The sequence below is a fragment of the Pleurodeles waltl genome, chromosome 9 (genome assembly GCF_031143425.1).
Source record: "Pleurodeles waltl isolate 20211129_DDA chromosome 9, aPleWal1.hap1.20221129, whole genome shotgun sequence".
Taxonomy (NCBI): Eukaryota; Metazoa; Chordata; class Amphibia; order Caudata; family Salamandridae; genus Pleurodeles; species Pleurodeles waltl.
In genome coordinates, this window is record NC_090448.1 from 496,509,152 (window position 1) to 496,523,071 (window position 13,920).

Consider the following 13,920-nt stretch of genomic DNA (forward strand, 5'->3'; position numbering starts at 1 on the left):
CACGTAGGTTAAAAATATTGGCTTATTCACTATCACCAGGAACGTGCAATAATTACACTTTGCTGAGTTGTCCAGCTCCAACTACCTCTAAAATGGCAATATATACATCTGTTAGCTGTAAACTGCTGCTCCTACTAATGATGTCTTATGCTGTCTTGCGGTAGGGCCGGATGTGCCTACCACAAAATGGAAAAAATGACATGCTGTTAATAGTTCTAAAATAGTCCAAACTGAAAATCCACATTAATGGAAAAGTAAACAAAAATCCAAGAGAAAATAGATTTTGAAAAAACACTTTGTTTAAATGCACTTTAAAGAGATTTTGGTCAGCGTGTGGTCCTTTTTAAAAAGATTAAAGACATTCGTTTATTTTCTGTCAAAGAAATAATGCTGCCACTTCTACGCAAACGCTTCAAGTAGTACTTGTGTAAACATATCAGTTCAAAGCATCAATTTTACTAACAGCTTTTCACTGAAACAATTATGTAAAGTGCCAGTTCGACATCCGGTTTATCTGCTCAAATCGCAAAACGTCAAATCCTTAGAAAAACACGGTATTAAAAAACCAAATAGATGTGCAAAATTCTATAAAGAGCTCAAGGGATAACAGCAGCATCGGGATAACAAGAACAAACTAGATGCAGGGGACGAAGCTGAGAATGTTTAACAGAACGCTTCTGTATGAACAAAATGACATATTTAGGTGTTCTCACCCCGAAGAAGTCTTGATCCCCACCTACTCACAAAACCAGCCCTCATATCAACACAGGCGTTGACAAAGCCAATAAGAATGGCTTCTTATATTGTAAGAAATGCTTTTTACAAGCATTGTGGATGCAATACTGGCATCAATGTTCACAGACAATAATGTGCATCAATGGCAACAGAAACCAGAAGAATCAATGGCCCAGGACAATAACGAACATCAGTGATCCCATGCAGTACAGAGATCAGTGGGCTTAGTAAGAAGCATCTGTGGTTTCATACAGTGCATGCATAAACTGTCTCAGTGGCTATTATCAGTGTGCCCCTTGCAATCCATGCATTATTGAACCTAATGGCCTCACAAGTTACTTGTATCAGCTGGCCAAGTGACTGGAAACAATGGCCTCAGACAGTACATACATCAATGAGTCAAGTAAAAAGCATTACTAACATTAGGAAAAAATCAGTCAATTCACTTACATCACGCTTTGCTTAGTTTTAGGAATGTGGGAGTGTTTGATTAATTATATCTACATGTACTATTACATTAAGAACCAAAACAAGTTATTCAAGTGAACAATGTGCCAAAATTAGGTAAACATAGGAAAGGAGAAATATTTCTCTGTATTGTGAAAATAACACTTGCATGGAGGGAACTGTGCAAATCCCTCTAATGCAGATGGATTAATTGCCTCCAGCTTAAACGGAAGATATGGGTTAACCAATGTTGCAGAGTGGACAACAGCAACATGTTCCTGCATTTTAGTTTGGGTACAGAATCTTCTCTCGACTGAATTCACAATGGTTTAATCTTACACTTTCATAGAATGTGTGTTGCTTTAGACTTTCCAGGTGTTTATTCTGCCCCCATCTCTCACACATCTTCCTTGCTAGTCTCTCAACTTTTCAGTTCCTAGCCACAGCTTCCAGTGTAACTGCAGTGTCCCTCCCGACATTGTCTCTTCTCTGCTTGCTGGGCCATGAGCCAGGACCCCAAATTTAGCCCATTGGTACCACTTGGGGGGGAGGGGGTGTTGCAATTTCTTTTTGGCAAGATATGGATGCTTAATGATGAAAAATATGTGATAGCAAGTCATCACTCTTTGCATTTTGTCTGATATTATTTAGAGCAACCATTGCTGAAAAAAATAAAAATGTTTTTCATATTATGATAAATAGCATACAAATTTATCAGAATATTTGGAAAAATAAATATAATTCCACCAGATTGGTTAACTTTATTATAATGTGAAAATAATTATGGTTATTAATTGTAATAATAACAATATAGTCCTTAAAATAATAACAATAAAACTTTGTTGTATTCCTACTATTGATATAGATTATATACATAATTTTCACTTACAATTTCAAATAATAATAGTTGTCACATCTTACATGGGCAATGTATGTCATGAGTGAACATAAACACAGTATTATCATTCTCATTCTTCATCATCATTTTCTTCTGAATAGGTGTACTCATTCTCTGCGTCTATTTGATTTTCACAGGAGGGAAGTCTGCACGTCAGTGCACTTGAGGTCTTTTAGACAGCTGACACGTGTTGGCAGTTTGTAGTTCCTAATGCAGTTGCAAGCTGGTAGATCTAACAGCATGAGGTGCTGGCAGCCCCTCCGTCCAGTCCACTACCAATTGCTTTGCTCCCTCATGTTTTTCCAACTTCCACCCTCTCCCAATTGAACTAGGTGTGGATCATTCAGAAGACAGCTCAGCTTATAGCGGTTTGATAATTTGCACATTCGGCATGTTTCTTTAGACATTCCCTGCACGGTGGAAGTTGATGACTGTTTATCTCACCGTTCTTCGCACACAATAGGTGATATCTCAAGTCGTTCACATGATGAATCAATGATTTGGGTGCAAACAGCGAGCACGAGAACTGCTCCAATTTGTCTATTAATTCTTCAGAGAGATCCCATTTGCCTCCGAGCTACAAAAATGTTTCCTGTGTATGTCTGTTGGCAGATAAGATTTTGAACACACGTACTTTTCCTTTTTCCGCAAATGTGCTTACTGTGTCACATCCGATAAATAGCTCGCCAAACATTTTCACCAGGAGTTGAAGCTATTTTCCCAATGTCAAAGACTCACATGCGTATTTTAGTACCAGATTACAGAAGCAATTTAGCCATGATTCTGTCATGGAATGCCAAACACATAATAAACACATTCGTGTCATCTGAGCTGATCATTACTGCCACATAACCCTTATTACCAACGTATGCAGCAGCAAACAACCATATGCTTCTTCATATGTACTGTTGAGATTGGGCACTTCATGGCTCCCTTCCAGTGTGATTTTGTAGCATTTATCTTCACAGTTCGCAAACAGTGTTTTATTCTCAAGTTTTACAAAATACTCTGGTTTCCTCCATTTGTTAGCAAGAAATGTGATGAGTAGTTTTATTCCTTACGTAGCTTAGGAATTTCCTCCACTGTCTGACAATCTAGGAAGGTGAGATGCTCTGTAACTGGTGCCCGATTTCTCCTCCTCAGATTGTCCTTTCGCTCTTCTTATTAGACATCTCATTGTACTTATCAAACATAGCATTGATTCTTTGACTCCTATTTCCTTCCCACAAAGCCATGGACAAGAGAGACATAGCCACCTGACCAAAGTTTAATTCCTCTCCTTTTACTCTCTGATCAGGAACCATACCAACGAGTGTGGCAGAATTTCCAAGTATTTCCTCAGCAGTGTATAGTTTTTCTGCAAGTATGTTAATAAAACAGCTTTGTTTGTCTTTCGCAACAGACCTTCTGGAGTTACTAAAGCCCATGGCAATGGTCCTAAGGGATGAGAGAGTACATCCGCCATTTGAAGGTTCCGATTTTGTGCTGTCACTATGATTCAACCAAATAGTGCTTTGTCTGCTTCCATGATGATTGTCCTGCAATTGCTGTTCACTGCCTTCTTCTTGGACATGTTAGGGAATGTTTTTTGTATGTTCATTTTCACTGGGTCATGAAACTTAATAGGTGGATTATTTTCAAGTGGGTCAAGTTTGAAGTCTGGATAGCACTGTTCACCTATTTCATGCACCTTCATTATGTCGGATACTATGTCTTGAGATGCCTTTTTTGCCATGGAGGGACTAATGAGATCATGTGGCCCAACAAATGGGCTTACCCAGCTCTAAACCAGACTTACAGCTCTCGTAACAGTATATTTGTCTTTTTCAATTTGTGACTTATGTAGGTCTGTGTGAGAAAGATCGGATCTATTGTTACAAACCATTTCCCTTATCTGATCGAGAAAGGCCCTTCTGTGTTCAGCGGTCATATAATGTCTAATCTTGAGGTTGAAACTTGTCAAACCACCAGGAGTCTGTGTGTCTTTGTTGACTATTACCCTCTATTGCTTGATCAATCGGAATTCATTCAAACGGATTAACATCTGACAGTTGAACTGAAAAGCATCCGTTGATGAAGTTGTGGTGTTTCTCTGGATGTTTCACTGCACATAATGCCACTTCGGTATATCTAGTGTAGTTCATCCTGTCATGTGCAAAACACCATGCGATCATAAAGTGTAGGACAGTAAGATGTAAATGCCAATATCCTTTCGAGCAGCACGCAGAGGAGCCAGCAAGACATTTTCAACAATATCCACACACGACATGCAAAATGCAGAGACCTCCATCGGCATGACAAAGATGTTCCAGGAATAGATCCCAAGGCTGTTTTAGTTCGGCAAAGGCAGCATCCTGCAAGAGGTAGCCTAATCTCTGTTGGCACAGGCCTTTTGCAAAGTCATTAACATCCTCAATGACGAGTTAGACTACATGAATGTTCTCTTTGTAATTCTTCTCCATCCAGGGGATAAATTCCAGTCAAGCCAGTCTCAACATAGCTACCTACACACACACTTGTGTACTTGAACTGCACAATTGTACATACAACCTTCTAGTACTGATGATATTGATCCTTTTGCTACCATGTCTGCTTCAATGGAAAGGTCGCAAGGGCCAACGTCGTGAAAGTGTTTTCCAAGTCTCTGAAAATGGTGTGAAAGTCGCCCATTCGAAGAAAGATTCTGTTGTACATTGCTTTATGCTTCTACACAATCTCAGTTGCTTTTGCGTAGAGACCTTGATCTATGACCACTACAGTTTTCACCAAATGCAGTGATTCCCTTATCAGCCACAACTGTTTCAAAATTTCAGAAACAGTTGTCAACTTAGTTGCAGGGGCATTAATGGTGGGCAAGTTCCCAATGGAATCCAGTGATACACTAACTATGTCTCTAGTACTGATTTTAAATCCTATCCAGCTCAGTATTACCTGTGCAAGGCTTACTTTTGGACTTGTAACAACCCAGATTATGTTCTTATTTTGTGCATGCTTCAATTAAGCAACACATTCCGGCAAGACTTTGGTACTTGTATGCAATGGCTGAGGCCCAACTCATTCATCAGAAAGATACATCAACAATTCTTCAGTATTTGTGGTGGTCAATGTTCTTTGCTTTTGTTTCTCAATGCTTGGGAGAGGAGCTTTAAAGGGTAGTGGTCCAAACTACTTGGGCAGCACAGCAATACCACTGACTCTATGAGTTGTCCCCTTACCAGAAAGAGTCGCTTCCAGCCTATCAATTTTATCCCATGCTAAGTTAGTGAAGACATGAGGCTGAATGTCAGCTGGAAGAACAATTTGCTCATTTGAAGTAGCAGCAAGTTTCTGAAGACACATGGCAGTATCAGTTTCTTCCAGTTGTGAGAATGAAATCCTATGACCAAGTCTGTTTAGAGTGTGAATGATTTCAACATTGGCTGTTAGCATTTTTACAGTGTATGGGAACAACAACTGGTTGGGGGATTTCTGCTGGCCATTTGTGACACCATGTATAATGTCCTGACTGAATGATTGCTTAAGTAACACAACCCTTCTGGATGGCTTTGTGGATCTCCAGTCAAAAGTCCTAACAGGAACCGTTTTAGGTAACCAGGCACTGTAAATTAACCTTTATCTACACCTGATGGATGATATGGCCATAGGGTTGATGTCAAGTTGGTTTTAATCATTGTTCTTATGTGCCTTGATGTTTGATCAAGTATTTTGTTCATGTCTGTTGCCTTAACCTTTAAAACTGATAATTCTCTTTTCAAACTCTGGTTTTCTCTTACATGTCCTGTAGCATGACACTAGGAGGTCGAGCCAATAATTTTCCTTGGTTGTCTGGGAATATATGGAGGCTGTCACCGAACTTTGAGTCGAATTCTTTTCTAATATGCTTCCTAGTTGAGTTGTCTATTCCCTGCGTTCCTCTGTGTGTCAAGAGAGTTTCAAGCCTTTCAATGAGAGTCATCACATGTACTACCTCTTTGTTGGGAATAATGATAGTTCTGTATTGAAATAGTTCTTCACATGCTTCTTCTCTCATTTTTGTAGGGATCATCGGTTTGCATGCTAGATTTATGATCTTCCTCATTTGTTTTAACCCATATATAGTTCCTATAACAATATGTATGATAATGAGCTTCTGCAACCACTATGCCCCTACTACAAAATGCTAAGACCTTTGAAACACAAATAATGGTTGAAGCCTTTTGTCAACTCTACGCTATGGCCTTGATTAACTTCTCATGCGTTGATGTTCACTTGTAACATTTTATCTTTCCACAAAATATACATTCTTCAGCACACGTTTGACTTTAATGATGTTCTTCTGTTTAAGCGTTTACTCGTGCACACACTCAGTCCAGCATCATCACTGACACTTGCTTCAGCCTTTCGGTTAATAGTCTAAATCTATCTTCATGATAAACAGGCTCCTGCACTTCCTTTGGTAAAATACTTGGGGAACCGTGATGCTTTCCACATTTCTCACAGTGTCTAACAGTGGAATGTGGTTCTTTATTTGAGCTGCCTCTAACAAAGTTTTCCACGATAAGTAGTCTTGAGGGCTTGTCAGCCTAATTCCATGTTGGGCATCTGACCACAAATGAACTATACACTGGGGATCAAAGGGACAGGATGTGCTTGTTCCAATCTTATTCATGCTGCTGCACGGTCTTTCACCACCAGCTCTGGAAAAATAAATTGATTTAAAAGTGTATACATTTTACTTGGTGTTCCTAATATAATCATAAATACTATTATATTTATTATCAATTTATATAATCACATTTACTGTATTCGTAATTTTTAATAATAAAATTCACAATAATAAAAATTATGAAAACATGTCCATTTACATCAAGGTATCTTGGGAGTGGAGTTGTTACTCACAAAAGGCAAATAGTTATGACTTGCTATCACATATTTTCCATCTCTAGGCACCCATACCTTGTCAATTAATCATATTAGAACCAGACCCCCAAGTGGTACCGATAACATGGTTGGCCCAAGGCCTATATCCGAGTTTCTACTGGCTCAAACATAGAGGGGTGAACAGCAGGTTTACAGAGTGTGGGCACTTATGGGGCTGTGCAGCCATGACTCCCACTTGAGTCAGGTGCCGCTCTCTCAGCAGCTTCTGGATAGCAAGGGCAATCCAAGAAGACATGTCATAGACACCAATGTGGTCAATGGAAATGCAGCAGTACTTTCTCCACTCCTTGTCTTTCTTAAATCCCTCCAGCTTTAGCTGCCTTTCATCCTCAGTATATAACTACAACTGCTTTCGGTATCACCAATAGTGCCTGAGATTTCTGTCCTGCTAATGGATTAAGCTCTGGTGCAGAAGTCGCATACGCTGCACTCCAGCTCTTTGTGTTTCTCCATGATGAGTATTGCTTCAGCTGCTTCCTCCTATGTTTGCATCATGGCACAAAGGGGCGTGTCCATGTAGGGCACTAGTTCGGCCCATTTTCATATTTTTTTTAATTAAGGCAGATAACGCGCTTGTCATCCATGAGTTTCTCTCAGTCAGAATGACTGATAGGCTCTCTAGCGTATTTCCTAATTAGCCTGACACTCTCTAGGACATAGCATGCACAGAGCAGAGAAAGCCCTAAGCTATTCATTCATTGGCAGAAGCATTACTGGCAAGTTCATTGAAAATGTTTTCATTTATATTTAAAAAAGGAAATCTGACTTGGTCATTAATTGTGTAGGTAAAGCTGTAAAAAACATGAAGGCAAACCAGAGTATTACAGTTACATTGTGGATATTAAGTATTGCAGATGTTAATTCTTTGAAGTACATACACATTATACCCTGCACATATTACAAAAGAGAAGGCAGCAGATAGCTAGAATGCTTGACTGAATCTCAGCCACTGGTACTTACTCTATCCACATTGCTATCATTATTTCTCTCATTGGGGCTATTACAGTAAGGGACCAAACATATGCAAATCAGCCATGGACCTCTCCTCTTAAAAGAGAATCCACACCAAAGTGGTAGGAAAAAAAGACACCCTGGAATGGGTGCAGTCTTACTGGTGATCATCAGAGAGGTGTAACATAAGTCCAATGGCACAGCCACATTTGGCTACAGATCTGGGCGTACTTGTCCAATTTGGGAAATAGCACAAAAATAAATAGTGTAATGCTTGAAGTAATATGAGACACTATTAATTACTCTGGGCCACATTGCGGCCCATCTTGATTTTTTTCACTTGTCTGTGCCTGGGACTAACCACATGCAAATCAGACTTAGCAACCTGCCAATGAAGATGATCCACAAAAAACTACTAAGCGAGTGGAACACAAACCCAGACCTGGTTTGGCCATACTGGTTTTCATCAGTGATCTGAGTCTTGCATGCAACACTATTAGGAGCTTAGGACCAACACTTCTCAATACCTACTCCAATTTGGGAGACTGGCGTAAACAGCACAAACTGTTTTTATTTAAACACCAGTAGGGTTAGTTTCACAACACAGTACAAAGGAAGATGCCTGTAAACAGTGTTTCCTGGTAGATTGGTACGATATTTTTTTGCAACATATCTATTCATAAATTATGTTCCAGGGACTACATCCTGCTACCAAATTTTAAATAATTTCTTCATTTTAGGCACCTAGCTTTAATTTGCCACGCACTAAAGTGCAAATTAATCAAATATCGTCACACTTTCCAAGAGGGTGACCTACTTTATATCGGTTTCAGTAGCTTTGATGAAGAAGATATAACACATTTAGATTTTGAATATTAATAACCTGGTCTTTACATATAACAGAACACTTACATTTCTTTCAATAGACTTTACAAATATAGTTCAATGTGAGCTATGGGAGCAAAATAATAAGCAAAAATTAAAATGGGAGCCCTCTTCTCTTGCTGAAAAGACACAAATCGAGATGGCCTTTGTAGCCTATCCACTAGATCATTAATTCACATGCAAGTGAGGATTTTGTGATCAACTACAAAACATTATTATGATCTTGAATGTAGGATAAATTGCTATAGATCATTTGTTGGCAGATAAAAAATATAGTTCGGCTTTTAATTTAATCTGGGGTATATGGATGAAAGCAGCTTTTGCACTACCTAAACACTTTAAAGAGAAAAGATGGACACGATTTAAGACAATTAGCAGGGCATTAAGGCAATCCTACAAGGCAGGATAAAACACGGTACAACTCCATCTCATTCATTAACCTGCATTATAGTTTAATACATTTATAAAAAGCAAGAACAAAAATGCCACTCACCTTTTCCGTAATGTTGATTCACAAACTTTGACAACCCTGATGACTTCTTTAGTTGTGCGTCTGAACTCATGCATCCTTGATGCTACTAGAAGAGCTAAACAAAAAAAACAGATTCAAACACTAATTGTCAGGTAATCAGATTTAGTGCTCTAAATTCACTCTATTTGATATTTGTCAATAAACAGTTTTTTTCTTTAAAACAACATCCGTTCCCGGTACTGCATTAAAACAATTGTGATAATACAGGAAACTGGACATACTGGAATAAAATACTTTATTTGGCAGCCCTGTGAATACATTAACACACAGCTTGCATAGTCTAAGTGGCAACATTTTAAGACTATTCTTCAATTACGACAGTAAATATACAGAGACTCCACAAAACAATTCATGACCTATCTACATGCAATGCATCTTCCTCCTTAAAATTGGATGAAACAGCAGAGATACACTAGGGACGTCTAGTGAGACAAGCCAGTGAAGACGAAGATGATAAGCACACCGTCAATTTTTTAAAGTGAATATACTTCTAAAACGGCGTTCCTAGTATAATGAATTCCAAGTTATTATTTATTTTTACATCTGGACCTGTATATGCAAATGTTAAAAACATTTGTTAAAACTTTACAAAGATGGATGTAAGTATGGCGAGAAGATGGATCAGTGTCAGGGAGGCTGTGTGACCAGGTACTGTGTGGCTGGAAGGAAAGAGATGACCATGTGTGTTTGGGAGGAGATAGTTTCAGTTCATGTCTGCCCAGCTACGGTTAAGCATTGTTACAAACTTCCCTTAAACGTTTTCTGGTGATGTGGTATGCAAGTGTTCAGTCGTGTGTGATTGCAAGGGTGGAGAACCACAGGCAATTGTGGATGCAGTTTATGCTTTCCTGCCTTTGGCCTCCCACTGTTCCAGGCTTCCTTAATCTTCTTCAATTTGTTCATTTGGTAGGTGTAGTTTCAGAGTTCTAAAGTGCCAGTCGCTCTTGGAAGAATGGGTGGGGGTAAGAGTGAGAATTTCCCTGCTGCTGGCAAGCACCTTGCTTAAATCTTATATTTACTCCATGCTTTTGCCAGTGGTTATGTGATGTACACTGATAAGAGGTATTTGTTTTAGCCTCCTGACTTCTCCTTCACAGATAAGGACTTCAGCAAGATTTTGGATCTTCTAATTTTCCTCAGTTGCCTAGACGACAGCTGCAATGTTCTGGGTAATGTCAGGGCTGTAATATCACAGATGCATTGTCAATGTACTTTTATGGTCTTCCACATTCATTTGCCTGGTCAAATTTAAGTCCCACTTTTAAGTCCTATTCACATTAATGGAGAATATGGGAGATATTTTTACCGATGCATCCGTTGCATAGAGACCCCGGCTGTGAGATTATGTTCTTTCTATGCTTCCCTTATATGAGTCCATGAGGTTGGATCTTGCTACAGCAAAGTTTCCGTGCTCCTCCCTGCCATGCAGAGTGTCATTGTGCTTTTATAGTTCAAATCCATCCATTCAGGGTATATTCTTTACCTTGCCTGCTTTTTATTGTCATTCTCACCAGATGAGTTCCATCTATTCTATCTCCAGGTTGAGCACGCAAGGGCTTTGACATATTAGAATTGTGGGATTTTAACCACGCTCATCACTTTCAATCGTTTATGAGCTTGCCTTTCAAAAATCCCTAATCATCATTGGTAAATGCTTTACGTTTGTCCCTCCTTGGGGCGGTTTAGTTACTGCCTTGCATACTGTCCCTGTTACATGGATATTTGCATGATTTCCGACACGTCTGACTGCGAGCTAACTTTTTTCTTTTTGTGTCTCTCTTTCGCGCTCATGCTCATGGCGGCCATGGTGCTTTGAAATGGCTCGCTTATGTTAACTGTTTTACTTTTCATGTTCAATTTATGTTGCAAGAAAAGTCCAGTTAGGAATTTACAACGCTAATACTTCTAAATCGAGCAAATGCGAGACCCATTGAATTGAAGATGTTTGCTAGTATTGTTAAATAAATCTCCTGTACTTGTCAAGGACAATGAACATGAAAGGTTTAGTTCCTGGTTTCTTGCACTGCTTGTTTTTTTGCTGCAGTTTTAGTAAAGGTTAATACATTTTTCTAGACAGCTACCAACCACAGGGCTGAAATTTCTCAGAATTTATCCATGGGATAGGCTGGATAATTTGCATGTTAATATTCCCAGAAAATTCTTTACAGACACTGATAAATTGATTAAGGATTTATTAAGGAAAGGTAGGATCCTCTTGGTTTTATTGCAGACGCTAAAGGTACAAACGTATTGGAGATCTTGGTCTTAAAGATGTAAGAAACTAATGGAAGAGTCCAGTTTCAACACAAGTGAGGGGTCATACTTAATAGTGCTAATTAAGAATCAGCAAAATAGATAGCACAGCAATATTAAGGAATGCAGAGTGCAGAGATAATACTTAAAATTAACACAGATACTCAAATAGACCATTATTTCAAAAGTAACATGGAACATTATTACATGACCTGTATAGTAATCAATCTTGATGATGGTAAATATGAAAATGCATATCCCTGAAACAACAAGTATGTCACTTTCTCCATTGATAAGACAGTCTTGCTAGAGAGGGGGTAAAATTAGACTAAAAGAGGCAATTTAGGCAGATGCACTGGTAGTTTTATAGTCTCAGATACAGAAATTAATTTAACATTTCTGGAATTTTAATGACCTCTGCACGTTTTGCTGAGGCACTCTTTGCTGTTATTTTTACCATTGCATCACAATAAATGAAAAATCACAGCATCTTCTTGAAGACCTTCACATAGGGGAAAATTTTGATGCGGGTATTCTCCTTCTCATTACTTTAAAAGAGGAAACACCAATAAATCGTTTGTTATCCAAGAGGTCATACTGTCATGTAGGTTCTCATTATCCTAATGAGACTTCTGGATTTTGGCGGCAGGAGTACCTGTACTGCAGGGGACTGTCTGATCCCGCACGATGTGACACCTGTCGGCCTAATCCGGGTTTTGTTCCGGCTAACTAGCAGTGCCTTATCTCCACCAAAGATTAGGGATGATTGTGGCAACCAGGCGCATGACATAAATGACTCCTCAGGGAAATCGTGGTCACTCAGATCTCATCCGTTTCTCTCAGTTACATTAGTCTCACACATGCAAGGACAATCAGAAGCAGAGTATAGTTCAATAAGGTTTTTTTTAAGTAACTGCATCTTAGATAAGAAAGCATGTATTGCAATAACTAGGACGATGAAGCACAATAAGATTAAGATTAAGATTGTGACAAGGAGAGTAAAACACAAAAATAACGGTACCACAGTGTCACTAAGATTGTTGAAGATAGTTCCGACCTAGGCTATGTTAGAGCACAGCATGTTAAGCTCTAATTCTGCCCTTTAGGTTTCCCCTGGGAAGACATGATCCCTCATACCTGTGCAAGAGGCCTGTAGTCTACATAAGCAGCTGCAGCGAAGCACTTAGCAATCAGCATACAGTCTTGGTCATCTGGCTGGAATCTCCCTCTAACGTACATGAGTCAAAGTAGTGTTCTTCTAATAAAACAACTGATGTTCCAAGAAAGGATCCCCACGTAAGAGTGGGGATGTTTCTGTGAACATTGGAGGCAAAGCGTACCACTTTTGCCGGCAACCTATCTTAGTGCAGCCTTGAGAAAAGCAGAGTGAAAGAAATGTCTTGTTTAAGAAAACAGTGCTGACCTAGGCCAAGAACAGCTGGAGAGAGAAAATAAAACAAGACTGCATCTCTTGTTGAAATAATATAACAAAGCTAAAATAAAACATCTCTAGGTCAAAGTGCGTAGCGGCAGGCCTAGTTTGCTAAAATAATGTGTATAAAACGACAGCTAAAATGGCTACACAACACCCTCCCCTTGCCGGTCTAAAGGTGGTTCAAAGCCTAATTATATGTGTAAAAGCTACTAATATTCATCCTAAGGCATATATATATATATATATATATATATATATATATATATATATATATGAATGTCAATAGTGACAAGTTAAAAAAAGACCCTTGAGCATGTATGAAAAGGACAATGTAAAATGTTAATTGTGGAGTCAGGAAAAGCCGAATTTCAAAAGTCAGAGTCATTTGTAAAGTCACCAATTAAATCCAGGATAATTGAAGACAGGAAATTTTCCACTTCGGCAAGTGGTAAGGTAGGAGGTTCATCGCCAAGGAAAACCAAGGAGCATTCGTGTTCCAAAGCCTGAGCTCAAGCTGCATTCCATTGGTGTGCCCAACAGTGAGTCTAGAGATGATTGATCCACAAAAGGCAACTCATAGACAGCTTCCCATAGCAAACGCACACGCACATGTCTGGTAATGAGCCCTCAGCGAGAACATCAACAGACCAACGTCCAATGAAAGCAAGCGCTGCCTAGAAAGACAAGCTTTCAGTGCACATTCAAAAGGACACCAGAGGCACCGAAATACGGGCTGCACACAATGCAAAATCGGTCTGAATGACAGAGACCAGTCGCCCTCCAATTGCTCCAGGAGTGATGCTCCAGAGTACTGCTTCATGCATTCACAACACAGTTGCGCTGGTGGAAGCTCTTTCAGTCCTC

The 13,920-nt window shown here is 39.2% G+C and overlaps 1 protein-coding gene across 2 annotated transcripts in view; it reads right to left on the minus strand.

Moving 5' to 3' along the window:
- Positions 1–13,920, minus strand: part of BRF1 (BRF1 general transcription factor IIIB subunit) — an 870,857-nt gene that overhangs the window by 364,817 nt on the left and 492,120 nt on the right. For both annotated transcript variants that reach the window (XM_069207335.1, XM_069207334.1), the window contains exon 7: positions 9,330–9,423. In XM_069207335.1, coding sequence (XP_069063436.1) covers positions 9,330–9,423 — 94 coding nt within the window. The remainder of the gene's footprint in view (positions 1–9,329; positions 9,424–13,920) is intronic.